The 24,599-nt window shown below is 50.1% G+C and overlaps 1 protein-coding gene across 1 annotated transcript in view; it reads left to right on the forward strand.

Annotated features, from left to right (window-relative positions):
- The window catches only part of HYDIN (HYDIN axonemal central pair apparatus protein), a 210,699-nt gene that overhangs the window by 135,698 nt on the left and 50,402 nt on the right, over positions 1 to 24,599 (forward strand). The window contains exons 41-51 of the mRNA XM_063141487.1: positions 1,466 to 1,649; positions 1,931 to 2,072; positions 3,206 to 3,374; positions 4,393 to 5,046; positions 10,315 to 10,530; positions 16,801 to 16,994; positions 17,260 to 17,442; positions 18,341 to 18,460; positions 19,622 to 19,781; positions 20,513 to 20,685; positions 21,918 to 22,116. Coding sequence (XP_062997557.1) covers positions 1,466 to 1,649; positions 1,931 to 2,072; positions 3,206 to 3,374; positions 4,393 to 5,046; positions 10,315 to 10,530; positions 16,801 to 16,994; positions 17,260 to 17,442; positions 18,341 to 18,460; positions 19,622 to 19,781; positions 20,513 to 20,685; positions 21,918 to 22,116 — 2,394 coding nt within the window. The remainder of the gene's footprint in view (positions 1 to 1,465; positions 1,650 to 1,930; positions 2,073 to 3,205; positions 3,375 to 4,392; positions 5,047 to 10,314; positions 10,531 to 16,800; positions 16,995 to 17,259; positions 17,443 to 18,340; positions 18,461 to 19,621; positions 19,782 to 20,512; positions 20,686 to 21,917; positions 22,117 to 24,599) is intronic.

A 24,599-nucleotide genomic window follows, 5' to 3' on the forward strand; every position in this document is an offset into this window, starting at 1 on the left:
CCTCCTGGCCCCTCCCCTCCGGCCCCTGGGCATGTCCCCTTTCCCCGATCTCCATGCGCCGCTTTCCGAGTGTGAAGAGGTAGCTGACATGTCTCTTTCCGTGCCGGCCATGAGGGGGATGGGGCGGGGAGCCAGGACCCCCAACAGTCCTGTGGCCCCCAGATGCTGCTGCTGCCTAGGCCCATAGGATGGCTCTCTAAAAAAACAAAAAGATGCAACAGTAAAACCACAAGAATGAAAATGCTCACCAGCAGCAAAACCGCCCACTCTCCTGCATGCTACCAGCCATAGCTGGCTGGGGAAGCCCCCATCGTGAGATGGGTCTCGAGGAGATGCCTAAATGCCAGAACTGTAGGGGCCTGTCGAAGGACAGTTGGTGGAGTGTTCCAGGGGGTGGGGGCAGCAACACAAGGGAGCCCCAGGAGCACATGGCCCCCTCACAAGTGCTCCCCCGGATGATTGCAGAGATCGGGCAGGGATGCGAGGGGTGATCGCGAACGAGAGGCTGCTAGTCGTGTCGTGTCATGTGATGGTGTCCCCGAACGGACCGGCCCACGTCCTGAGAAGCTCCCAGTCCAAATGCGGACCATTGAGGAAGGGTGGGCAGGAGCAGAGGCAGCAGGACTGGGGACAAGGATTGTTCATTTCTTTAGGGTGCTAAGGAAGGTAGGAAATTTAGCACTTCAAAAGAGCTACACAAATATCAGGCAGTAGTAATACTCTAGATCCAGCAGTCTAAATATGGAATGACGTAGCAGTAAAGCAGGAGGACCGCCCAAAAGAGGACGGAGCCACCGCATGGGTTTGGGTGCCTTCACGCAGCCAGGCTCCCATGAGGATTTCCCAAGCAGAAGCCGCCTTTGGACGAGGAAAGCGTGATGCTACAGGCAAGGTGACGGAGAGCTCGGGCAGCCGTCCTCCGCCTAGCGCCCTCCAGACGCAGTTTTGGACTGCAGCCCCAACATTTCCTTCCATTGGCAATGTTATCTGGGAATTGAAGTCCAAAACATCTGGCAGGCCACAGCTGTTTGCAATTGGTGGAGATGGGAGGGAGGATAGAGGCAGGGGGGGAAGCAGCGAGCCCCCCAGAGGGAGCTCTGACTGCCAGCTTGGGCCCCTCCACTGGCCTCAGGTCTGGGCCCCAGGCTCTTCTACACCCCCTGTGGGAAGTGAAGACCAGGAAGAGCCCTGTGCCCAGAGTCCCACAGGAGGCTTCTGGGCCACTCAAGAGCCGCGTCCGCTTGGCCCAATAGCAGACTTGGGCTTCTTCCTTCTGATCATTCTTATGGAAGGCATTGGCCTGTGTTTGCATCTCAGCCATTCAAGGGGCTTTAGCACAGGCTGAGCTTTCATGCCTTTGAAATCCATGAACCTCATTTACAGCCTCAGCCGAGGCAGGATCCATGCATGGAAATGGCCATAGCCTTGCCTGGGCCTCACGGGATGTGCTTTCATTTCCCGACAGCTCAGCGACTGCTATCGTGGCATGGTGTTTGACGGGCTGGAAACCATGTTTGCCCGCAGCCCGGTATCAGCGCTCCTCTGCCTACTCAAAGCGATCAACAACCGGCGTTATATCTATTTTGTGAACCTGTTCCAGGACTTTGTTGCTATGAAAGCCAGAGAGAAAAGCAAGCAAGAGCAGGAAGGTAAGAAGGATGGTCAGGTGAGGCGCCCTCATGCTCACCCCAGTTGCAAATGGAATCAGGCTAAATTCTGACCAGATTTGAGCCTATAGCTGCCAGGTGTTTGACCTGCACTTCCCCCATATTTGTTTACCTCCCTTCCTGCCGCTCTGTCTTCTCTTTGCAAGAAGGCCAATGGGCTGGGGACACCTGGAGGCACAGATGTGGCCACCTGGCTTGGATGTAGCCTCGGGGGTCTGTGGCCAGGCTCAGGTACCTGTCTTTCTCCTTGTTCTGCGTGAAAGAACGGGAACAGCAAGAAGCCATAGCAAGAGAGAAGTCTCGCCTCCAGGAGATGGACGAAGAGGAGTACGATGCCCTCACTGAAGAGCAGAAAATCCAGTTTGATGGCGAACTGTTGCAGGCACTCCGTGACCGGAAGAAGAGGTCAGAGAGCGGTTCCTTGGCAGGCCTCCTTGCTCTGACCCCAAAGGAGGAGGGGCATTGGGATTTTGGAGGGTGATTAGGTAGCTCTCCTTAGGAATGGATGTGACTCTCCGGAAACTTCTGTTGTCCTATTGTGGCCATTCAGCATGCCATTGTGGCCTTCTTTTCCCAGGACTGAACACCTAAACTCTGAGAGGCGTCTGCTCTTAGGGCTGCTGGGCAGGTCAACTGGGAGAGATGAGGGAGCCAAAGGTGGCCTCTCCAAGAAGGAGAAGGGTTCAGCGCTGAGTTGTTCAAGCAGCCCCAGATTCCAATAACAGAATAAGTTAGTGGATCCTTTTCCTGGAATTTGGCGGCCCTATTTTGGGATCGTTGGGTTTTGCCCATTTTAGACCCTGGGTGAGCCAAGACTCCTGAGTGGGCCTTAGAAGAGCAGAAATGATTCAGGCCTGCCCAATTCGTGTTGGCCCTTTGTGTATCTGATGAGATTACCAGAAAGTCAAAGAGATGTCCCTGTGTTCCTCCTGGCCAAATAGGGACTCCCTTTACATGACTTTCTGAAGGCAAGGGAGCGGGAGAGATGGCAGAGAGCACCTGGCTTGGAGTGTTGCAAGGCCTTGGGCACTGCCTCACACGGCTGGTGCAGCCTAAGAACATAAGAGCCGTGCTGGGTCAGAGCCAAGGGCTACCTAGTCCAGCATAATGTTCCTGCAGTGGTGAACTGGATACCAGTGGGAAGTCTACAAGCAGGACATGAGTGCAGGAGCATCCAAGATAGCTGGGCATAACAGAAGCCGTAGTACTTACAATGCAGGATCACTAGGATGCATTTATCCTACACTGGGCTGTCCAAGGCCTCCCAACAGCCTCTCGCCCTTCCCAATCAAATGGGCCCTTCTCCTTCACATGCCCTCTGCAACAAGTCCAGTAAGTAGCATGGGGTGTGTGTGTGTGTGTGTGTGTGTGTGTGTTCAGCTTGGAGGAGGCTTCTTGGTCCCTTTGAGTGCTTGGCAACATAACATGAAGAGGCCTGGCTGATTCGTAATTGATCTAGAAATGACCATTCTGTGTGGGCATCTGAGCAGTGAATACTGTTGGTCCCACTGGAGTAATTCCACATGCAATCCTCAAAGGGAGCTTGAGAAGCTCGCTCGAGAGCTGGAGGAAAAGAAGCACCAGCAGGAATTGGAGCGCCTGAGGGAGGAGGAGGAGATGAAGAAGAAGAGCAAGCGGTACAAGCGGGACGCAGGGAAGGAGAAAGAAGAGGCTGCTGGGAAGAAGGGTCAGCAGGCAGGCAAGCAGGTAAGTCTCAAGGGCAGCTCTCCAGGGGGCCCAGGAGGGGGGACGGTGACCGCCGCTGCCGCCACCTGCTCTGGGAAAGCCACGAGGGCCTCCAAGTCAGCGCAGCAGCTGCTCAGGCTGTGAGCCCGTGCTCGGCTTCTGGTTTGGGCAACGGACCCCTGGCTTGGTTAGAGCCCCAGGAGGACGCTGGCGGGAGTTCCAGGAGCACGGGCAGGCAAGTCTGAGGTCAGGCCTAGCAGAGGCAGGGCTAAGGGGTGGGCAGCACTTGGGGAACCATGCACCCCTCCAAAAAGATGCTCTAGAGCTGGGGGAAGGTGGGCAAAAGGGCAACCGGAATGATGGAGCAGCTGGAGAAGAAACTCCCCTGTGAGGAAAGGCTACAGTGGGGCTGTTCAGCTTAGGGGGAAAAGTGAGTGAAGGAGATATGATAAAGGCATCTAAAATTACGCACGCTGTGGAAAAAGGGGAGGGGGAGGGGGAGAGATTTTCTCCCTTTCTCATAATACTAAAACTTGGGGTCCTTCTGTGAAGCTGAAGAGTTGGAGTTTCAGGACAGATAAAAGGAAGGACCTTCATACAGCACGTAGTGATAGTTTTTGCTGGCCTACCGGGGCCGCCTGTTTGGATGGCTTTAAAAGGGGGACCTGCACCCGAGGAAGTGGGCGGCTCGAAATGTGCCTCCAGAGCCCCACCCTCTTCCTGGCCTGAGAGGGAGCCTGTACTGGAGGCCTCTTCCCGGAGGAGGGGGGGATTGGAGCCCTGGATGCTGCAGGCTTCTCTGGGCAGCCTTGGGACCATGCTGCCTTGGGACAAGCACAAGTGGCCAGAGGGTGGGGAAGGCGCCCGCCCACTTCAGCCAGAGACCCGGCCCCAGGCGGCTCTCCTCGCCACACGTCACGCGGCAATTCAGCTCAAGGGCGGTACCTGGCCTTGTGGGACTTTGGGCTCGCGCACGCCCCGTCTTGGCACCCCCTGGCCCTGGGCTGGGTGGCTTCACGCTCCCCCTGTGTCCTTGCAGAATGCCCCCTTATCCGCTCTCAAGTCTGACGGGAAGCTGAACGAAGGCATCGAGCGGAAACCCTCCGCAAAGGAGCGCCCGGACACGAGCGTCAATGACAAGGAGGAGAAGAAGAAGAAGAGCAGAATGGCCCTGCCGAATGGGCAGCAAGGGGCCACCGTGCCCCCAGCCCAGGAAGACGAGGACGCCGAGAAGGAAGTGGGGAGTGAGAGCGAGAAGAGCTTGGCGCAGCGGTTCAAGCTCTACGAGGCGATGCAGAAAGAGATTCTGCAGGTGCTGGTGTTCTGGGACCGAGCTCAGCTGATGTTGCTGCAGCCGCCAGGCCCCGAGGAGAAGCCGGAGGAAGTTGAGGAGCAGCGCCAGGCCCCGTCGGGCCGCAAGGGCAGGAAGGACAGGGAGAGGGAGCGCCAGGAAAGGCTGGAGAAGGAGCGAGCGGAGAAGGAGCGCCTGGAGAAGGAGCGAGCCGAGCGGGAGCGCCTGGAGAAGCTCAGGGCCATGGAGGAGAACCGAGCAGCGGGCCAGGAGGGCGGCGGCGGCGGCGAAGGTGCCGACGGGGACGTCGGAGTCCCGTGCTTGGAAATCCAGGTGCTCAGCTCTGAGGATTCCAGCGGCAAGAGGGTCCTGGAGAGCGGCAAGCTGCCCGATGTCATCCAGGTGGGGCTCTCTGGGGCTGGGGCCGCAAGTGGGCTGGGTGTTGCGCAGGGGGAAGGCTGGCCGTCGCTGGGGTCAGTGGGAGCCCAGGAACAGAGCGTGGAATCCGGAAGGTCTCCAGTTCCCTTTTGAGAAATGAGCAGGCTTCTAGCTCCTTGATGGCGATGAGTTTATGCATAGCATAGTGAGGCTTCAGGCAGGGTAACGGCAGTCATCTCAAGAACAGAATGGCCAACAAATTCAAGCATCTTCAGTGTAGGAGTGCAGAACCCTCAGCTCACGGGCCTAATCCAGCCCACTGGGCTCCCCAACCCAACCTGCCAAGCCTCCTGGGGTTCCTGCAGAAGGGTGGGGCTTGGAGCAGGGGGAGGAGACTGTGGGCCCAGGAAGCAGAGGCAGCCCTCCTGGGGTCCCAAGGCAGCCCTGCAGAGCCCCCCCAGAGGACCGCGCCCCCTACCCCTGGCCCCACCCCTTCCCCCCAGCTGGCCCTCATTGGGCGGTTGTCTGGCTTGGGCGTGGCTGAGATGTTGGCAGCAAGAGCTTTCCTCTACCGCAGGCTGCTCCGTTTTGCGTCTTTGACCCCGTCCCTTTTGCCTGTGGGGATGCTGGGAAGCAAAAAGCCGGGGACTCTGCCAGTGCCAGGAGGACCGGTGCCAGCTGAGTGGCTCTGCGTGGTGCCCGGCGCCCAGCGCCCTGCAGAACCAGGGGCTCAGCTGGTGCTGGGAAGAGCTGCTGCCCCTCCTGGCCCCAGATGGCCCCTGGGAGTGAGTCACGGAACTCTGGGTGGCTCCCACTATGGGGAGAGGCTGTAACGTGGGGCCGGGGAAAGGGGGGAAGATGGGTGATGATGTGGATTTTTTTAACAATCTTTTTATTGTGAATTTTTAAACAAAATAAAAACTATAAAAGGAGGGAATAAATAATAATAAAAAATAGACATATACAACGACATACTTCGAAAGCCTCCATTTCAAATATCACAATTTCTAAATAAAAACAAAAAGAAAGGTAGCATAAATTACACATAAACATCCGTAAAGGCAGACTAAATGTCTGAGTAGAAGTCCATTTGTAAATGACGCCTGTATGCCACTCTTTCAAATGCTGTTAAGTCTTCAAGTCCATTGCATTATAGGGAGTGTAGTTTTATCTTTCCAGTGTTGTAGAATAATCCTTTTAGCAGTCAAAAGGGCGTGGAAAACCCATTTGTGTTGCCCGTGTGTTGTTGTTAGTGGCCACGGCCCAGGCCACTGATGTCACCCAGCCTGTGCTGGGCCTGGGGGGAACAGTCCAGCCCCCCACCCCACCCGACATTGCCCAGCAGCCCTGCTTTGTGCTGCCATCTCCCAGCAGCTGCTGCATAGGCTCTTGGAGGTTAAAACGCTCACTGCACATGTGTGGCAGGGAGGGAGGCAGAGAAGGAAGGGCCCCACCCCACATCAAAGAGCCACAGGCCTGGTGGTGGCATCAGCAGAGTCCTTTCCTCCAAGGCGGTCAGTCTCTGGTGTGGCCTGGGGAGGGCCGGCCAGTGCCAAGAGAGCCCTGCCAGCCGTGGCCTGGCTGTGCTGGACGGACGGCTTGAGGGACTTTTCTGGGCATCACTCCTCCGTGATGCCTCTTTTGCCGGACTCCCACTTTACATTGGGATAGAAGAGGAGTCCCAAGCACTGGCTCGCCTTAAGCATTCCCAGCTCACCTGCTGCAAGAGCCCCGGAACTGTGGTGCCTCCAGGGCCTCCTCCTTTGTAAGGATGGGGAGAGATTTGTTTGGTTCACATTTTAATTCATGTTTCCTAATTAATCAGTGAACCAGAACATAATTATCAATCAAATCAAAGTTTATTGAATAGGTCTTCAGACCATTTCACACACAGTAAACGTGTTAGAAACAAGCAATAAATACAAGAAACTTGAAACATTGTGCTACCTTTTAAAAAGTCTAAAATTGAGGTAATAAAATATTTTTAAAAATAAAAGTACATGTACCTTTTGATAAAATGATTGTTTATTCTCCTATTGAGGCCCCACATGATTCAAAAGCTGTTACATGGCTCATTTAATAGACATTTTTCCTTTTCCATTTCCCTTAAACTGGCCATCTTAACTGCAAAAAGGCAACCTTCTGAGTCACAAACTCATTAGATACTCATAAGAGGAAATTCGGCTTGTCATACGCCCAAGAAATGCAGAGAAATAATGTTCCCTACAACTGGAATATAACCGGCATTCCAGTAAATGGTGGGCCAGATCTTCCACTTCAGACGCACCACCTCTACAGAGCCTGTCTTCTACTGGAACGCCCCAGGATCTTCCTCGTTGTATCTTTGTGTCCACTTGCTCGAACTGAAGATGGGTGAAGGCCACGCGTTGAGCCCTTTTCATTGGGAAGAGGAGATAGTTTTTCTTCCTGAGATTGGCCTTTAGCCCTCGGTAACCATTTCTTAGACCTTGTGTTTGACAGGGCAGCTATGTCCATCTGTGCTCTGGTATCCAGTACTCTTTGTTTAAAACCATGGCGCAGAGCGGTAAAGCAGCAGTTTCTGCAGCCGAAACTCTCCCCACGGCCTGAGTTCGATCCTAGTGGAAGCTGGTTTCAGGCAGCCGTCTCGGGTCGACTCAGCCTTCCATCCTCCCGAGGTCGGTAAAATGAGTACCCAGTTTGCTGTGGGAAAGGTAATAACGGCCGGGGAAGGCAACGGCAAACCACCCCGCTATAAGGCCTGCCAAGAAAACGTCAGCGAAAGCTGGCATCCCTCCAAGAGTCAGTAATGACTCAGTGCTTGCACGAGAGGTTCCTTTCCTTTCCCTTATATCAGAACTAAGAGCACTTGGAACCTCCACACTAAAACCATAGTTCAATAGCAATTTTGAGAAACTGTAAAACCAAGATTTTTCTGATATTTTAACTGTTCGTTTAGGCATTTCTTAGGGAGCCTGGCTTCACTCATTTGAACTAGCTTGAACCAATTAAATAACCTAATTTGAATCAGGTCTGAAACTGCCACTATGCCATATTCAGTTCTAATTGTGTGAGCTGGAGAGACTCTTGATACACTCTTGACTCTTTTTACAAACATAAAACCCCCCCCGGTTCTGGACGCTTTCAATTCTGTTTTTATTGGCAAAACCCCAAATCTCTGCACCAAAGTTTAACACTGGCAGCACCTTTGCCTCATAACCCCTCACCACTGGTTGGAGTGAGCCTGGGGTAACTATAATTTAAAAGCCTATTCAAAGTTTGAGCTCAAGCAATTGTGGGCTGCCAAAGGCATGCTGGGAGGTGTAGTACTGGCATGTAGAGTGGCTGATTTGTATGGGTGGGCAAACCAGGTCACTATCTCTTAGTCCTAACTCAGCTCTCACTTCCCTAACCTTTCACTAACTGTCTTAGTTCTCCTTCTACCTGGTTTTCTCCAGCTGCCAGTAACCCCACCACCACCACCATTCCATTCTAGCCTCAGTGACCACTCATTCCGCCTTGTTCTGTTCAACATCTAAGGTCCTCCTCCGGGTGCCTACTCCGACAGAGGCTCGGAGTGTGGCAACGAGGGATAGGGCCTTTTCGGTGGTGGCCCCCAGACTATGGAATGATCTCCCTGATGAGGCTCGCCTGGCACCAACGCTGCTATCTTTCCGGCGCCAGGTTAAGACTTTCCTCTTTGCCCAGGCATATGGCGGCACATCCTAATTACCCACATGTTTAGTTTTTAATCGGTTTTTAATGCTTTATGTGTGTATGTTCTGTGTTTTAGAGTTTTAAATTTTGTATACTTGTTTTTACCTCAATTTTAGAATTTCTGTAAACCTCCCAGAGAGCCCTGGCTGTGGGAGCGGTATATAAGTGTAATAAATAAATAAATAAATAAATTTCACACTCTTCTGTTACAATGGTAAAATCAGGCTTTTGCATAAAAATCATAAACTTTATTCAGTAATTCCTGCATCTGTGTTGGAATGTTATAGTTTAGTTATGACGGGATAAAAATGCAGCATAAAAAATCTCATCAAGTTAAAAGGCCTTGGAAAATAAATAACAACAACAACAATAATAATAATTAATAATACTCACTTGGCACTTAAAAGCCATTAATGCAGTCACTAGGGAAGCCTGCATGGGAAAAATAAATCCACAAGCAGGGTGCCACAACTAAGAAGGCCCACTCTCTCTCCAGTTGTCTTCTACCATACCTCAGACGGTGTTCAAAGATTAACACGTTATTCAGAGACCTAGGCTTACACCTACAACTCCCAGCATGCCTTGGGCGGGAGGAAAATCTTATCAGGCTTCGGCAGCCGTCATCTGGAAGTGGCTCTCCATCCTTGGTCACCTGTCGCTAGGCGCCATCGGGAGCAGTAGGGGAGCAGGGCGCAGCTCCGGGGCTGTTGCTGACAGCAACGACTGAGTGAACTGTCAGCCGGCCGGCCGGCTGTCCAGCTCCCTCATGGCCTGCCTATGGGCAGTGATTGCGCAGTGCAGCATGGGACTGGCTCAGCCAGACTTTACTTCCCGTGATCCTCAGTGGCAGGACTCCCATTGGGCAAGTCGGCACCACAGTGAAAGACATGCTAGGAGTTGTAGTTGTAGTTTTTGGTGGGAACACATAAAATCATGGAAGCAACCCCAACCCCCCCCATGTGTCGGGGGTGAGAGAAAAAAAAGAAATAAATTTAATTTGTTTTGAAGTTACATCACAGGCCTAGCACCGGCCTACTACTTTAAGGTGATTACTTCGCAGACATAGGGGCCCAAGCCATGCCAGTTTAGTTCATCAGCTAGTTTAGCAATAAAGCTGGTTTTCTTGGCTGTGATTTTTTAAATATATTCTTGCCTAAGTTTGAGGTTAGGCAAGTTTGAATTGGAATGAGGTTAAAAGGGATTTGGAGCGATGGGAAAAGGTCCAACATTTTTATGTGGGCAGTTTACTGCCCCCAAATCACAAATTTCTTTGAAAACCATACAAAATCGCTGCCTTGAGGCCCAGTACTGGGCAAAAGGAGGGATGATGATGATGATAATAATAATAATAATAATAATAATAATAATAATAATATAAGATGATGATGAATGTGTGCTTCAAAAGGCTCAAAAGCTGCGGAAAGAGAGAGATTGATTCTGTGGTGTTTCTGGGAAGGATTTTGAGCCTTCCCGTTGCTGTCTCCCCTGCTCACTGGTGATAAAAACAAAAGTCAGGCAGAATGATTCTATTGGAGTTTTGATTTGAGTAAACATGGCAGCAGCATTGCATTCCTGTGACTTTGCCTCTTGCCCTAGGTCTTGAATGGTTTGGGTCTGGGTCCTTCCGGCGCCCCCATCCCCCCCACAGCCTTCTTCTCTGTGATCCCTTACCCAGAGAAGCGGACAGTGCCAGTCCCCGGGGAGGCGCTCAAGCACTTCACCTTCCTTGCACCTGAAGAACTGATTCTGGAGGATGAGAAGAAGGATGCTGAGGGCATTGCAGAGGCAGCTGCCAATCTCCCTCCTGCAAAGGTACGGGTCTCGCCCCTTTAGGGGGAGGAAGGGTGGGATGGGATCAGGGCAACTTGAACAGATTCCTGGTCCACCTTTTAGGGAAGTTCATGAATGAATGAATGAATGAATGAATGAATGATCTATCCTGCCCAACAGCCCAAGCTCTCTGGGCAGTTCACAAAGGAAGACTGGAAGTTGCATCATGAGGAGAGCAAATGACTGTCCTCTTCAGGGATGCTGGGTCTGTTGCGTGCATGAGCCAGTACCTCTGCATGACCTGTAGCTTTACATCAGGAGTGGGGAAAAGTTTTTCTAAGAGACTGGAGCCTAGAGGTCATTGTGGAGCCAGTGATAATATACAAGAAGAGGAGCCCTTTCCTGCCTGATGCACAGACCATGATGGGATGGGCACTCAGCACCCAACTCTCCAGGAGCTCTGAAATGCCCTGGCTGGAGGGGAAGAAGGACCCACCATGCTTTTCTGCCAGGCACAAATGACTTGAGCAGGCCTGGCGTATACAGGGAAGATGAATTAGAGTTGGATGCTGTGCTCCACATTTGGATCCTTGTCCAGCGCATCTTGAAGTGGGGAAAAGGGATGCCGAATAACATCCTGTATCCCATCTCAAGCCTTTGCCCTGCCAGAATGCCCCCTGTGGAATGCCTGGGGGAAGAAAATAAGTAGATTAGCGGCTTTGCCAACCCCCTTTGCCAAGCAGGAGGCGTCAGATCAGACACCCAGCAGCAGCACACTGCCCCACTTGAGTTAGGTGGTCTCTCTAGCCCACTCTCCTACAGCCTCTCGCTTCACTCCTGAGTAGGGGTGTCCGTTGCAGGGAAATCCAGCCCTTTGTGGGCTGGATGGATTTCCCCATCACCCCTGGCTCAGTTTGCATTTGCGAACAGAGCTACAGGTGTGACATTTATAAACTCTCAGCGGTTCACGATAAACCAGTGTGCACAAATTGCAGCCATGATTTGTGTAATTTGCACAAATTGTGGCCAGAATTCGTGTCATTTGCGCAAATTATGGAAATCACAGTTGAAATTTGCACCAAATAAGCAAATTGCAGCCACAATTTTTAAAGTTGCCAGAGAGGGGGAGGGGGGCTGAAATGGGATTGAGTTGGGGCAGCTTGTGGAGAGTTGAGCCCAAACCCAGGGGACTGAGCGCTTGAGAGCTCGGCTAACTCCTCCCCCAGATGGACTTCTCTGACATCCCTCCTCCTGGCACTCCCTGGAAAGACGTTGCTATCTGCTAAAATGCTGAGGTGGCTGGATGAAGAGGAGCAGCAGCAGCCAGAGCGTCCGTCTTTCTGGGGTGACAGAGAAGTTTGCAACTCTGGCTCCCAGCTGCTTCTGGCCTCTGTCAAAGAAAGAGCCGAGGCCAAAGCAGAGCCGGCCCAGGTTGGGTTTGAGTGCCTGGCAGGAGGCTGCTCTGAGGTTCCCAGTAGCTATTCCTCTGGCTCCTGTGCCATGCCACCCGGTGAAGCACCACCCACGGTGGTAGCTACAGCTGCCTCTGTCAGGATGATGGGGCAGAGAGCACCCCAGAAGCACCCCCACCTCCAGACAAAATCTGGGTGTGGAGTTGTCTAATTTCCATTAGACCCATGAACTCTTCTTTGTGATTTAAAGACAAGAGTGTTCTTTATTATTATTATTATTATTATTATTATTATTTATTTATTTATTTATTTATTTATTTATTTATATAGCACCATCAATGTACATGGTGCTGTACAGAGTAAAACAGTAAATAGCAAGACCCTGTCGCATAGGCTTACATTCTAATAAAATCATAGTAAAGCAATAAGGAGGGGAAGAGAATGCAAACAGGCACTGGGTAGGGTAAACAGGCACAGGGTAGGGTAAAACTAACAGTATAGAGTCCAAACAACATCAGGTTTTAAAAGCTTTAGGAAAAAGAAAAGTTTTTAGCTGAGCTTTAAAAGCTGCGATTGAACTTGTGGATCTCAGATGTTCTGGAAGAGCGTTCCAGGCGTAAGGGGCAGCAGAAGAAAATGGACGAAGCCGAGCAAGGGAAGTAGAGACCCTTGGGCAGGTGAGAAACATGGCATCAGAGGAACGAAGAGCACGAGCGGGGCAATAGTGTGAGATGAGAGAGGAGAGATAGGAAGGAGCTAGACCGTGAAAAGCTTTGAAGGTCAACAGAAGAAGTTTATATTGGATTCTGAAGTGAATTGGAAGCCAATGAAGAGATTTCAGAAGTGGAGTAACATGATCAGAGCGGCGAGCCAAGAAGATGATCTTAGCGGCAGAGTGGTGGACCGAGACCAACGGACTGATGTGAGAAGAAGGAAGGCCAGTGAGAAGAAGGTTGCAGTAGTCCAACCGAGAAATAACCAGTGCATGAACAAGCATCTTGGCAGAAGAGACAGACAGAAATGATCGAATCCTGGCAATATTATACAGGAAAAAAACGACAGGATTTAGCTACTGCCTCAATATGAGGAATAAAGGAGAGCGAGGAATCAAATATAAAGCCAAGACTACGAGCTTCCTTGACCGGAGTAAGCGTAACGTCATTGACAGTAAGAGAGAATGAGAGATGAGGGGAAGGTTTAGGAGGAAAAACAAGCAATTCAGTCTTTGCCATATTAAGTTTCAAACGACGATGAAGCAGCCAAGCTGAGATATCTGAAAGACATGCCGAGATACGATCGTGAACATCAGGAGAAAGTTCCGGAGATGAGAGATATAATTGTGTATCATTGGCATACAGATGATATTGGAGGCCGTGAGATTGAATAAGCTTACCCAAGGGCAACATGTATAAGGAAAACAACAACGGGCCAAGCACCGAGCCTTGCGGGACCCCTACTGAAAGGGGAAAAGAGGAAGACGAGCTGCCATTAGCCAACACGCTGAAAGAGCGACCCGCTAGATAGGAGGCAAACCAGTTATAGACAGAGCCACAAAGTCCAAGGTCATGAAGGGAGTCTAAGAGAAGATCATGATCAACCGTGTCAAAGGCTGCAGTTAGATCAAGGAGAATAAGAACGGAATAAAGGCCTTTAGACTTGGCAGTAAGAAGATCATTGGTGATCTTAGTAAGGGCTGTTTCAGTGGAATGCAAAGGACGGAATCCAGATTGAAAAGGATCCAGAGCAGAGTTACTAGACAGAAAGTCAAGACACCGAGAGTAGACCACACGCTCCAGGATCTTTGAAACAAAAGGCAACAAAGAGACAGGTCGGTAGTTAGACAGAGATAGCCTATCAAGAGTAGGTTTCTTGAGAATGGGAGAGACTGTAGCATGTTTAAAAGCAGAAGGAAATGAACCAGAGAACAGAGAAAAATTAATAATATGAAGCAAGGAAGGGAGGATAGCGGGAATAAGATTTATAAAGACGCGAGAAGGGATCGGATCACGAGAACAAGTGGAAGGCTTCGAGGAGCGCAATATTGTAGACAGTTCATCCGCTGAGACCGAAGGAAACGCAGAGAAATTTGCAGGAGGGACTGACAGATGAGGAACAGGAACTGGAAGAGGAGCGGAGCTGGCCAGATCAGAGCGAATAGTTTGGATTTTAGCATTGAAAAAAGAGGCAAAGTTATTAGCAGACAGAGAGGCGGGGAGAGATGGTGGATTAGGCTTCAGAAGAGAATTGAAGGACGCAAAGAGCCGCTGAGGATGCCTAGCATTTGACTGGATCAACGTTGAGTAGTACTGCTGTTTGGCCAGTGAAATGGCAGAAGAGAAAGAGGAGAGTACAAATTTGTAATGGACAAAGTCCGCCCAGTCCCTGGTCTTACGCCAAAGGCGTTCAGCTGCCCGGGAACAAGAGTGAAGGTAGCGGAGGAAAGAGGTGAGCCACGGTTGGGGTTGAGAAGGGCGAACTATCCGAGTTGTAGATGGAGCAAGAGTATCAAGAGTTGAAGATAAGGAGGAATTAAAGGAGGAAACAGCTGAGTCCAAGGAGACAGCCGAAAAGACAGAAGGAAGGGAGGAGGCTAGAGACTGGGAAAAAGCCTCATAGTTGATAGATTGCAAGTCACGACAAGAGCGAGAAGCGGGACGTGAAGGAGGAGGATTGTGAGTAATATTGAAGGAAACTAGATGATGGTCTGACAAAGGAAAGTCATCAGTAGAAAAGTCCAAAACAGAGCAATTCCGAGTGAGAACAAGATCCAGACAGTGCCCAAGGGAATGTGTGGGTACATCGGACCAAAGCTTGAGATCATAGGAGGAAGATAAGGAGCGAAATCGTAGAGCTGCAGCGTCTTGAGGGTCATCCACATGAATATTGAAGTCACCCAAGATAAGAGTAGGACAGTTATCAGAGAGGAAAAAGGACAGCCACGAATCAAAATCAGAGAGAAATTTTGAGGACGAGCCTGGGGGGCGGTACAGAACTGCAATCCGCAGTCGCAATGGAGCGAAGAGCCTCACCACATGTACCTCAAAGGAGGAGAAGCAATGTAACGGTGGAATGGAAAGAGGCTGGAACTGGCACAAACTAGATAATAAAAGACCCACACCACCACCCCGACCCTCTGGGCGACTCGTGTGAGAGAAAGAGAGTCCTCCAAGAGAGAGGGCAGCAGAGATGGCGGTATCATGGGCAGGAAGCCAGGTTTCAGTAAGAGCAAGGAGGTGGAGAGACCTAGAGATAAACAAGTCCTGAATGACAGGGACCTTGGAAGCAACAGAGCGACAGTTCCATAAGGAACACGAAAAAGGCAGCTGAGAAGAGGGGAGACACCGAATAGGAACTAAGTTGGGAGAGATGAAATTGGAACGAGCCATAAGGAACAGATATGAGGGGAAAGGAATTAAGAGAAGAAATGAGGAGAGCGATAGCAAGTAGGCAGAGAAGTAAAACAAGCGCAGGACAGGATTAACCAGAACTAGCCCAGCCAAGACCAGTAGCAAGCAAGCAGCAAGAAGGCAGGCACAGAGAAAAGCATACAGATAGGATATGTGAAAGCAGTCACATTGCCAAATAATAGCCCAACAATGTAGGAGATCATGTCCTGAAACAGAAGTAGCAAAGACTGGACCGAGGCTGGGGTTCTTCCTCCGAGGTAACAGTTCCGCTTGACGGCTTTGCGCCCACGGCTGAGAGCCTCAGGCCGAGAGCCCTTGTGCTCTCGCCCTTGTGCTCTCGCCCTTGTGCTCTCGCCCTTGTGCTCTCGCCCTTCGGCTCGCGCCTCCAGCAAACTGGAGGCTTAGGTACCTGAAAGAGGTGTAGCACAGGCTCAATTCAAAGCGACCAATCAATGTTCCCAATTCAGCTTCCCTGCCAAGCCCAATTGCAGCTCCCCTGTTCTTGAATTCTTGAATTGCAATCGTGAATTCTTATGAATCGTCTGTGTGCAAATGGGATTAATTTGGCAGCCACTTAGGAAACGAGCACTGCTTCTAATCCTAGAGGATTTGGCTGGAATGAGAAATTGGCAGATGATATTGAGGTCAAGAAGGAGCACCAGTTAGAGCCAAAGTTGATGGGACATTCATTGAATGAATGCAATTAATGTGCATAGGACTTTAATGACGGGCGGGTTATAAATATGAATACATATATTTACATGTTTTTGCAATGTAAATAGCAACTGTGGTGTGTGTGTAGAGCCCCCATGGGGAGGAGGGGGAGTATAACCCTGCCCCCCCCCACGCGCCAGTCCCTCTGAAAATATCCCCCCCAAGCTGCTGTTTGCATTGGGAAGGAAGGAAGCCTCCACGGACACTTCTTGGACCACGGTGAAACGCTCCCCTCCTCCCGCAGTCCCACCACTGACTGCTCACCTTCGCAGCAGCCACTGCTGTTTGACGTGGCCAGAATCTTGCACGTTGATGGCACTCTCACAATTAACATCACAGCTAGTTTAGATATATTATGCAATTCGATCCGGGAATGAGAAGCTCAGTGCCAATAAGCTTATTGGATGCCATGTTTTTGGTTTGTTTCTTCTTTCTTTTTGGAATGCATTTTAAGACATTTTATAATAATAAACAAGGAGCAAACCAAGCAACCCATTGTGGGTTTCAGGAGGATTCCTTGTTTAAAAGAGAGAGAGAGAATTCCAAAAGCAGGGCAGGGGGGAAATCCTGTCCTCAGCTTTATCTCAGAATGTGAGAATTCAGCAGCCTTCTCCAACCTGGCACCCTCCAGATGTGAGAAGACTACAATTCCCATTATCCCCACCCAGGTTGGCAAAGGTTGCTATGTACCATACGTTCCCGTAGCACCTTCTTCCTGGTTGCATCCAGTATCGAGTTCTCTCTGCTTTCCTTCTTCCTACTTTTCTGCTGGATTTCAGGAGGAACAGGCCACCCCGACTCGAGGCAGGTCCAGGAAGGAAAGATCGGAGCTAACCCGCGAATCTTCGAAGGATAAGAAAGGCGCCGCCCGTGCCAGGAAGGGTCCCCACCCTAGCACAGGCACCGTGGCAGCCCTTTCCGAGCTGGATCAGGGTAGCTTAACAGGGGAACCGTCCAGTGAGAAGCTCCTCAGGTGAGGGCGTAGAAGACGTTTGCGTGGCTGAGGCTGGCTTTTGAGACGGGGCCTGAGCGGTGGGAGACGTTTGCGTGGCTGAGGCTGGCTCTTTGGCTGTGCACATCGCTGGCCAAGGGGTATCTTAGGGGGATTTTCCCTGGGAAGCATAACATGCATTCTGCTATGGTGGGGCAGAGCTCTGCTACCACGGCCCACGCATCTGAAAGTGCTGCACCTCATCCTATTGTTTTGAAGCAGACTTTGTGTTCTTCACGTTCCACAGGCTGAGCTGTTTCCGTTGGACTGTCCCTGCTAATGGAGAGGTTTCAATGCGCCTCCATTTTGCCTCCACCACAACGGGACTGTTCGATCAGGTCCTAAACTTTGAGATCCTGGGAACCCGGCGGCAGTATCAGGTGTACTGCAGGGGTACCTGCACCTACCCAACCATCTGCCAAGACCCCACGTAAGTGCCAGGGCAAGGGTACTGCAAAGCCACATGAGCCTTCTGGGCTAGCATCCACAGCCAGTCTGAGAGGTGTACTCACGTCACCTTTCCCCCCTTGGAAACCCAAAGCGCTCTCCCCTTGCACGCTGTGCAGACACAATGCGGAAGGTTCTGCTGCAAGCAGTTAACCTTGTCTCCTGCTCATGTGGCAGCCTGCGCCGGCTGATGGATGTGTGCGTGGCTGTTTTGTGACTCCATCTGTGCCTTTCTTCCCACTGGGTTCTGCTTTCTTTTTGAAGGTAACAAGGAAGAATGTGCCCAAAGGTTGCTCTCATTGGCTGATCTGGAAATGAAACATCTGCACAGTCAGATGTGAAGAGCGTGATTGTTATTGCTCCCAAATTACCTCTTGGTTCCATCAGGATGTTGTCTCCTGCCATACCCCCATGTTGTTACAGCATTATAGCGAACAGCCAGGCTGTTGCCTAAGATACCTCTGCATGTAGGCAACAAGGGAAATGTGGACACCTGCCCTGAGCAGGTGAATGTTCCAACGAAAGCACAGGTGGAGGTTGCGCCACCCAGAAGAAAAAGATTATTCTCCACATATTCAAAAATCCTGCTCTGTCATCGGCACTGAAAGTGCAAGATGTGCCCCATCTTGGGAGTCAGGCAAAATATGGGCAGTGGCTCCGGACGGAGGACTGCCGTTCTGTCTCCCATGGGCCTCCTTCAGGCAGGGATCTGAAGTTCCCCATGTTCCAGTCTTGTTCTTGTGCTGAAACATTAATCCTGTTTAGTTTTTCAGGATGGTGGAGTACAGCTAGTTGTATGATAGAACAAGTGCAATACGCTGTCTTGCTGTTACGTTTCTCTACCACTCAGTCCCTGAGGCATCCCTGCTTCTCTACTCCAGGATCGTGTTCCCCCACCGTAAGAAGAGCATCAAGCCAGATGAAGCCATCTTCAAAAAATACATCATGAGTCTGGGTTTGTTCCACTTTGGCCCCTTGCTCTGTGGGAAGTCAAGGGAAAAGTAAGTGCCTGTTGCATTCAGCATGAAAGAGCAGAAGCAGCGTAGGGCAGGCCTTCAGCCCAGAAGGCCTCTCTTCTTGAGCACCACCCGGAGCCGCTTATTTATTTACTTACTTACTTAATTTATTACATTTTTATACCGCCAGTAGCTGAAGCTCTCTAATGCAACCACTGATGGACAGAACATACTGGGTTGGATCCAGATTTAGTCGTACTTAGAACTGTCCCATTGAAACCAATGGGATTTCAGTTACACGTGGCTAAAAAAGGTCTCATTGATTTCACTGGGTCGACCCTAACTATGACGAAGTTCAATCAAATGCGCATTTCCCCCCATTAGTGCAACATCAGGTTCATTTGTATGGCACATGACGTGCTCGCCGTTGTATTGTCCTCATTCTGTTTCTGCCTCTGTATCCTAATATTTTTTCAGACCACTTTTAAAAATTTATTGCAGTTCCTGAGTGGTATTGCTTTAGGTATGTACTTGCACTACTTGGAATAGCTTCATAGCTGTGGTACTAGTTTTGCAACTTTTGGGGGCAGGAAATGTGTGGTTTTGCCCTATTTCCTCTCCTTTGATGACAGGGATGCCATTTGGGTCAACCAGTTGGGGTGCGGGTGGGGAATTTTCAATCCATACTTACACAGGTTTTTATTTTAAAACCTGCAGTCCTACACAGCTATGCAGGTGTGCATGCTGTGTGTGAAACAGTGGCTGTGCCCTTTGATTACAATTTCTAGGTTTGCTTGGCCCTTTGAGACCTACCCCATGCTCCAAAGGGTTGCCTTCACCATCTTGCGAGGATCCCAAGTTATCAAGGGGGGGAGGCAAGAGGCATAAGGACCCTGCCTGGGTGGGTTTCCCACTCAATATCCGTGTGTCTCCTTTTGGAGCTCCCCAGCCGGGTTGTAAACTGTTATCCTGTGCTGGAGGACTCAGCCTCCCTCAGATGTAAATGGTTTAGTCCTTGTAGCACCTCTACCTGTTACAGGCCAGCATAAGTCTGACCCGGGGGAACATGGGTACTTCTCTTGCGCTTCGCAGGACAAGTATTCTCTCTCCCCCTCCCTCTCTCTCCCCCTCCCTCTCTCTCTCCCTCTCCTTTTTCTAGACAGCTTTCTCCTGGCCATTCATTGCCTCCCTCCCCATGTTTAACAGGTACAAGGCAGCACGACACCCCAATCACTTTGAAAAGATAACCATCCTCAACATCTCCCCTTTGGAGGCCGAAGTGCATTTTTTCTTCAAGCACGATTCCAAGGCAATCACTTACCTCTTGGACCCACCCAGCTTAACGCTGAAGCCCAACGAACGACAGGTAATAGAGGAACGCCTTTGTGGGGGCCGTTTCCGTCGGGAGGCTTTCCACCTGTGTGTTGCCCCGGCCGGCCGTGGGCATTCAATTTTTTTCAGGGTAACCAAGAAGATGACAAGCCAGATTCAAGGTTTGCTTACAAGGAGAGTTCTTTATTGAGTAACTTACAGCGCAATTCAGGCATACCCAATAAAGGAATGGACCAGACTGCAAGGATCCGCACAACCATTCCACCAGTCTGGACATCCACCCCTGGGTACAGGAGCAACTTATATAAGCATGCTGGACTTGGCACAGCAGCCAGGTTTAGCAAGTGATTGATTACTAGGCGTTCTTTTCTCAGCATAGGTCAGTATAGCACTAATTGGCATTACTGATAAGCAAGACACTTCTTGGTATAAATCAGTGCAATCTTCTTGGCACAGGTAAGCTTTCTCATCGGTGTAACTGATTGAGGGGAACTTCTTGACCGAGCAGCTTTGGAATGTAAGCTCGTTAGTCTGCTGAGATACCGTACCAGGCTTGTGAAGCCTTACAGATAAGATACCAGGTGCCTCATGTTTCCATTTGGACATGCTTTGACCCATCTTTTCTCACAGAGAGATTGCTTACAGAGCAATACAGAAAATAGCAGTTTGCAAGGCTAGCAGCAGGAGCAACCGTTTATCCATAAACCTTTGCAAGTAGCCATTGCTTGCAGGCCTACAACCCGAACGCGTGTTTTGCCTTCCCAGGTGTTGACCGTCTGGGCGTATCCAACAGCCGCTGGGGTATTTGAGGACAGCATTGTCTGTTGCGTTAAAGAGAACCCGGAGCCCGTCCTCTTCCGGGTCTGCTGTCAAGGGGTTCGCCCTGAGCTGGAGCTGGACCGGCGGCAGCTGCATTTCGAGAAGCTGCTTCTGCACAGGTTTGCGCTCAATGGGCTCAGGCCGGCTTTGGCCAAATCCCCGTTGGCTTCAAACACCCCCCTGTCCTTCCTTTGCCTCTTCGTGACCTGGGCTGGGCAAGCGCCTGTCTGATGGAAGGCTCTGTGAAAGCCCCCCCTTAAAACCCCCAATTTCCCCCCATTTTGATTCCAATGACCATTTCCCCCCTGAAAAAATTAACAATTTTAGATTATAAATTAATTTCTTTTAGAACGATGAAGAAAATGTTAAAGACAAGGTGTTCTTATATTGTTACCTGGACTTTACAACCCACAAAAATGGTTTCTAAAAACTATGTCATAGCCACGCTTTTTACAGCAAGATATGTAAAACTTCTGGAAATTTTGAAGCCATCAGGGTGGGTTGGAACGGTATTTTTTAATCCTCTATAACTTTCCCAATATAGTTATTTCTTCTGTTCTTTATTGAAATTATTGATCCTAATGTGTTTTTTATTGATGAACATTTAAGAATTCTCCAAACCATGCTCAGTTTCCTGTGCTTTGTCTGGGTAGATGCTAGTTCAAACATATGTGAACTCTAGGTTGTTTAAACCATGGGTGGATGTTCTGTGTGAACCCAGAACCATTGGTTGTTTTGCCAGACTAAAGAAGCGGCAAGAGTGGTGAAAAAATTAGCCACCCTATATGCCAGTGCTACAGAGGCCTGGATACTCTTCTGCCTCTCCCCCTGTTTGCTGAGCGTCTACTGCCAACAAAGATTATTACACATCATGGGTTGAACAAGCAAACATTGCCTTCCTGCCATTAACCTATTACTCCTCCAATAGAAGCCTCTGCAGGGGCTGCTTGTGAAGGGGCTTTGTTTGAGTCGTTGACTTCAGAGTTTTCCACAGGAACCTCTAATGTCCTGCACTGCATTGAGTTGGGTGAGAGGGCGTGTCATTTGTGAGAAGGGAAAAGGGAACGTTGCAAACCCAAACGCTTCCGTTGAGGGGCTTCATGGAGATTAAACCTGTGGGTCCTTAGGTCAGCCTTGTGTAAGGACTTCCATTGGGTGTAATTATCTGAGAGTGTTTTTGTGTAGACGGGATCCCTTCCCTCATCATATGAGTAGAGGCCACACACCCACCTTGGTGAACAGGCCAGTAGTCCACGCAGCACGAGAAGGAGAATGAAGGTTCCACAGGCAGGGAGCCCCAGAGTGGAGTCCCCAGAAAATGCTGTTCCTTTGGTTTCTCTCATCTCTGCAGAAAGGAGACCAAGTCACTTTTCCTGAAGAACTTCACTCCACTGCCTGTAGCCTGGCGAGTCAGTGGTCTGGAGAACATCGGTGATGACTTCAGTTTGTCAGAAGATATGGGCATAATTGAGCCCTTCTGCGAGTACTGCCTGTTGGTGAACTTTAAGGCCACAAAGGTGCTCAACATTAAGAAGGCCATTCGTTTGGAGGTTGGTCCTACATGCTGTCACTTTTCATGGTGGAACCAGCTTTGGGCTGCTGGCTACTTCTTTGCTCACGAGACTTGGTAGTGACACTGGGCCCCAGGGCTGTAAAATCCCCCTTGCTTCACTCTGAGCATCCGTTGATGTCCAAGACTTGGACTAAGCACAGAGTGAGTTTGAAGTTGCTCCCTACCCATGCAGAGCTTCTCTTCACAGTAGTGACCAGGGACTGAGATGTGCTCTTGTTCTCCACTCTCAGCTGGCACAACAGATCCCACACTTAAGTGGAAACCAGATTTAACGGCTTACCAGAAAGTTTCCAGGTCATCCTGTGTTCTTCCCAAACTCTTTGTCTGCAGATTCTGTTGTGTCTAAGTAATGGAGGATGCAGAAGCTCAAGTGAATCTGCGGAGTGGGGGCTTTCAAGTTTTCTCCACTGTGAATCCTGTGGGAGGGAGCTGTGAGTGTTACGTAGGGTCTTGGCACCCAAGCAGGGAATCCTGGGAACACAGGATTCTGCCTTAGGCAGGTCAAGCTCTTTGCCATCGTTGTCCGCTGGGCTACAGCAGCTTTCCGGAGACTCGGGCAGAGACTCTCCTGTTCCTTGAGCCTTTTCATGGGAGAGGCATGGAGGAATTGAACCTGGAGCCTTCTGCCCGCGAAGCAGGTCTTCTGTCACTGAATGACACAGGGCCGACTCCAGGCTTTCGAGGGCCCTTGAGCAAGTCACCCTCCAGGGCCCCCGTCTTCCAGTGAATCAGCCATTGTCGGCAGCTGCTCTTCCTCGCCCTCCTTTTTCTCATCATCATTGCTACCACTGTCTTGTTTGATAGGCAGAGCATGGAGGCATCTCCTCCTCCTCCTCCCTACCACTGTTCTCTGAGCCAGAGCAAGAGGCAGGGCAACGAGCAGGCTGCCAGAGCGAAGAGGAGGAGCAACGCCAAGGCACTCTTGTCAGTGGGGCCCTTCGGGAGCTGCCCGGCCGTGCCTGCCCTTGGCGCTGCTGTGGAGCTATGACCTGTCAGAAACTGCCGTGGGGTCTGTATGCTGCTGCCGCCCATGTGGCCAGCTGCTAAACTGCAGGTGGCACCCTTCCAAGTGAAGAACCCTATCAGGTCAGCTCCTTCTGCCGTCATCCCCCACCCTGGTATATGCCCAGGACCAGTTGGCAATATTATGGGCAATGCATCCTGGAGTCTAAAAGTATTCAGGGCCAGCTGCACTCTCTCCTGAACTCGGAGGTCTTCTGGGCCTGAAGAACAGGCAGAGAATACACTCGTGCCCAGGGAAGGGCCATGCCTTTCTTTTAAAACATTTATAGACAGCTGTATAGCACAGAACAAAAAACATAATCCCTGAGCAATGAAGCACCTCCGTTAGATGCTTCTAGACGGCAGGTGAAGGAGACCTTTTTATTTTCCCAGCATTTTAACAGTCTATCAATAAATTTTAACTTGGTGTTTTAAATTTGTAATTTTGCATTGCTGCTGTTTTCATCTGGTTGAGCTTTTATATTGTATTTTGTACTATGGTTTTATACTGTTATTTTATACTTTGAATGGTTTTAATTTTTGTGAACCGCCCAGAGAGCTCCGGCTATTGGGCGGGATAGAAATGTAATAAATAAATAAATAAACAACAATTAAAGTAAAATGAAAAGTCAACCATATAAAATGTATAATATTTAAATCAATCCATAAAACTGTGGCTGGTCTTTTACTCAGGAAAGGCTTCTTAAGTAAGAATGTCTTTGCCCCCATCTATATGTCAACGGGATTGCTCGTCATTGAATATAAACCCAATTTTTCGTAGATTTGAATCTACGCAAAGAGCGTCACCCTGCAGCAGCAACAGCGATTTATCTCCTGAATCTTTTTTGTAGTGCAGTTATTAATGTGCACATGCAATGCTATGATGCTATGGAGTAGAGACGAGCGAAGCTATAAATTTTATATGCGGAGCTCCGCAGATTCATATAAGAGAAAAACCAGGAGCGGGGGGGGGGGGAAGGAACAAGGCAGCAGAGGAGGATGCGAGAGGGGGACTGAACATGTCTCCTCTCTCTGCTGCCCGTTCCCCCCCTCTTTGTTTTAATATTATAAGCTCTATCTGCGGAGCTCTGCAGAATCATAGAATTCAAACTGAAAACAGTGAGAAGGAACAAGGGAGCCAGAGGAGGTCACGACAGGTGGGGAGGCGGGAAATTGGCACATCGTTTTGTCCTGCCCTCAAAGCTACACCCACATGTCAAAATGCAACTTAACTCCCCCAACGACTAATAACTATAACGCGGTGCAAACTTGGCTGTTGATCCAAAAGCCGCAGTAAATTGCAACTACGAATATGCGCATTATCGCGTAAAAAAACTGGTGCTGCAATGAATGGGCGGCTGCGTCATGTGTCCTGAAACGCGAATTTGCACGTTTAGGTTGGGGTAAAGAACCCATATAGACATCCCCTTTATCAGTTGTTAAAAACAGAGCAACCTG

This window comes from Elgaria multicarinata, chromosome 14 (assembly GCF_023053635.1).
Source record: "Elgaria multicarinata webbii isolate HBS135686 ecotype San Diego chromosome 14, rElgMul1.1.pri, whole genome shotgun sequence".
Classification (NCBI taxonomy): domain Eukaryota; kingdom Metazoa; phylum Chordata; class Lepidosauria; order Squamata; family Anguidae; genus Elgaria; species Elgaria multicarinata.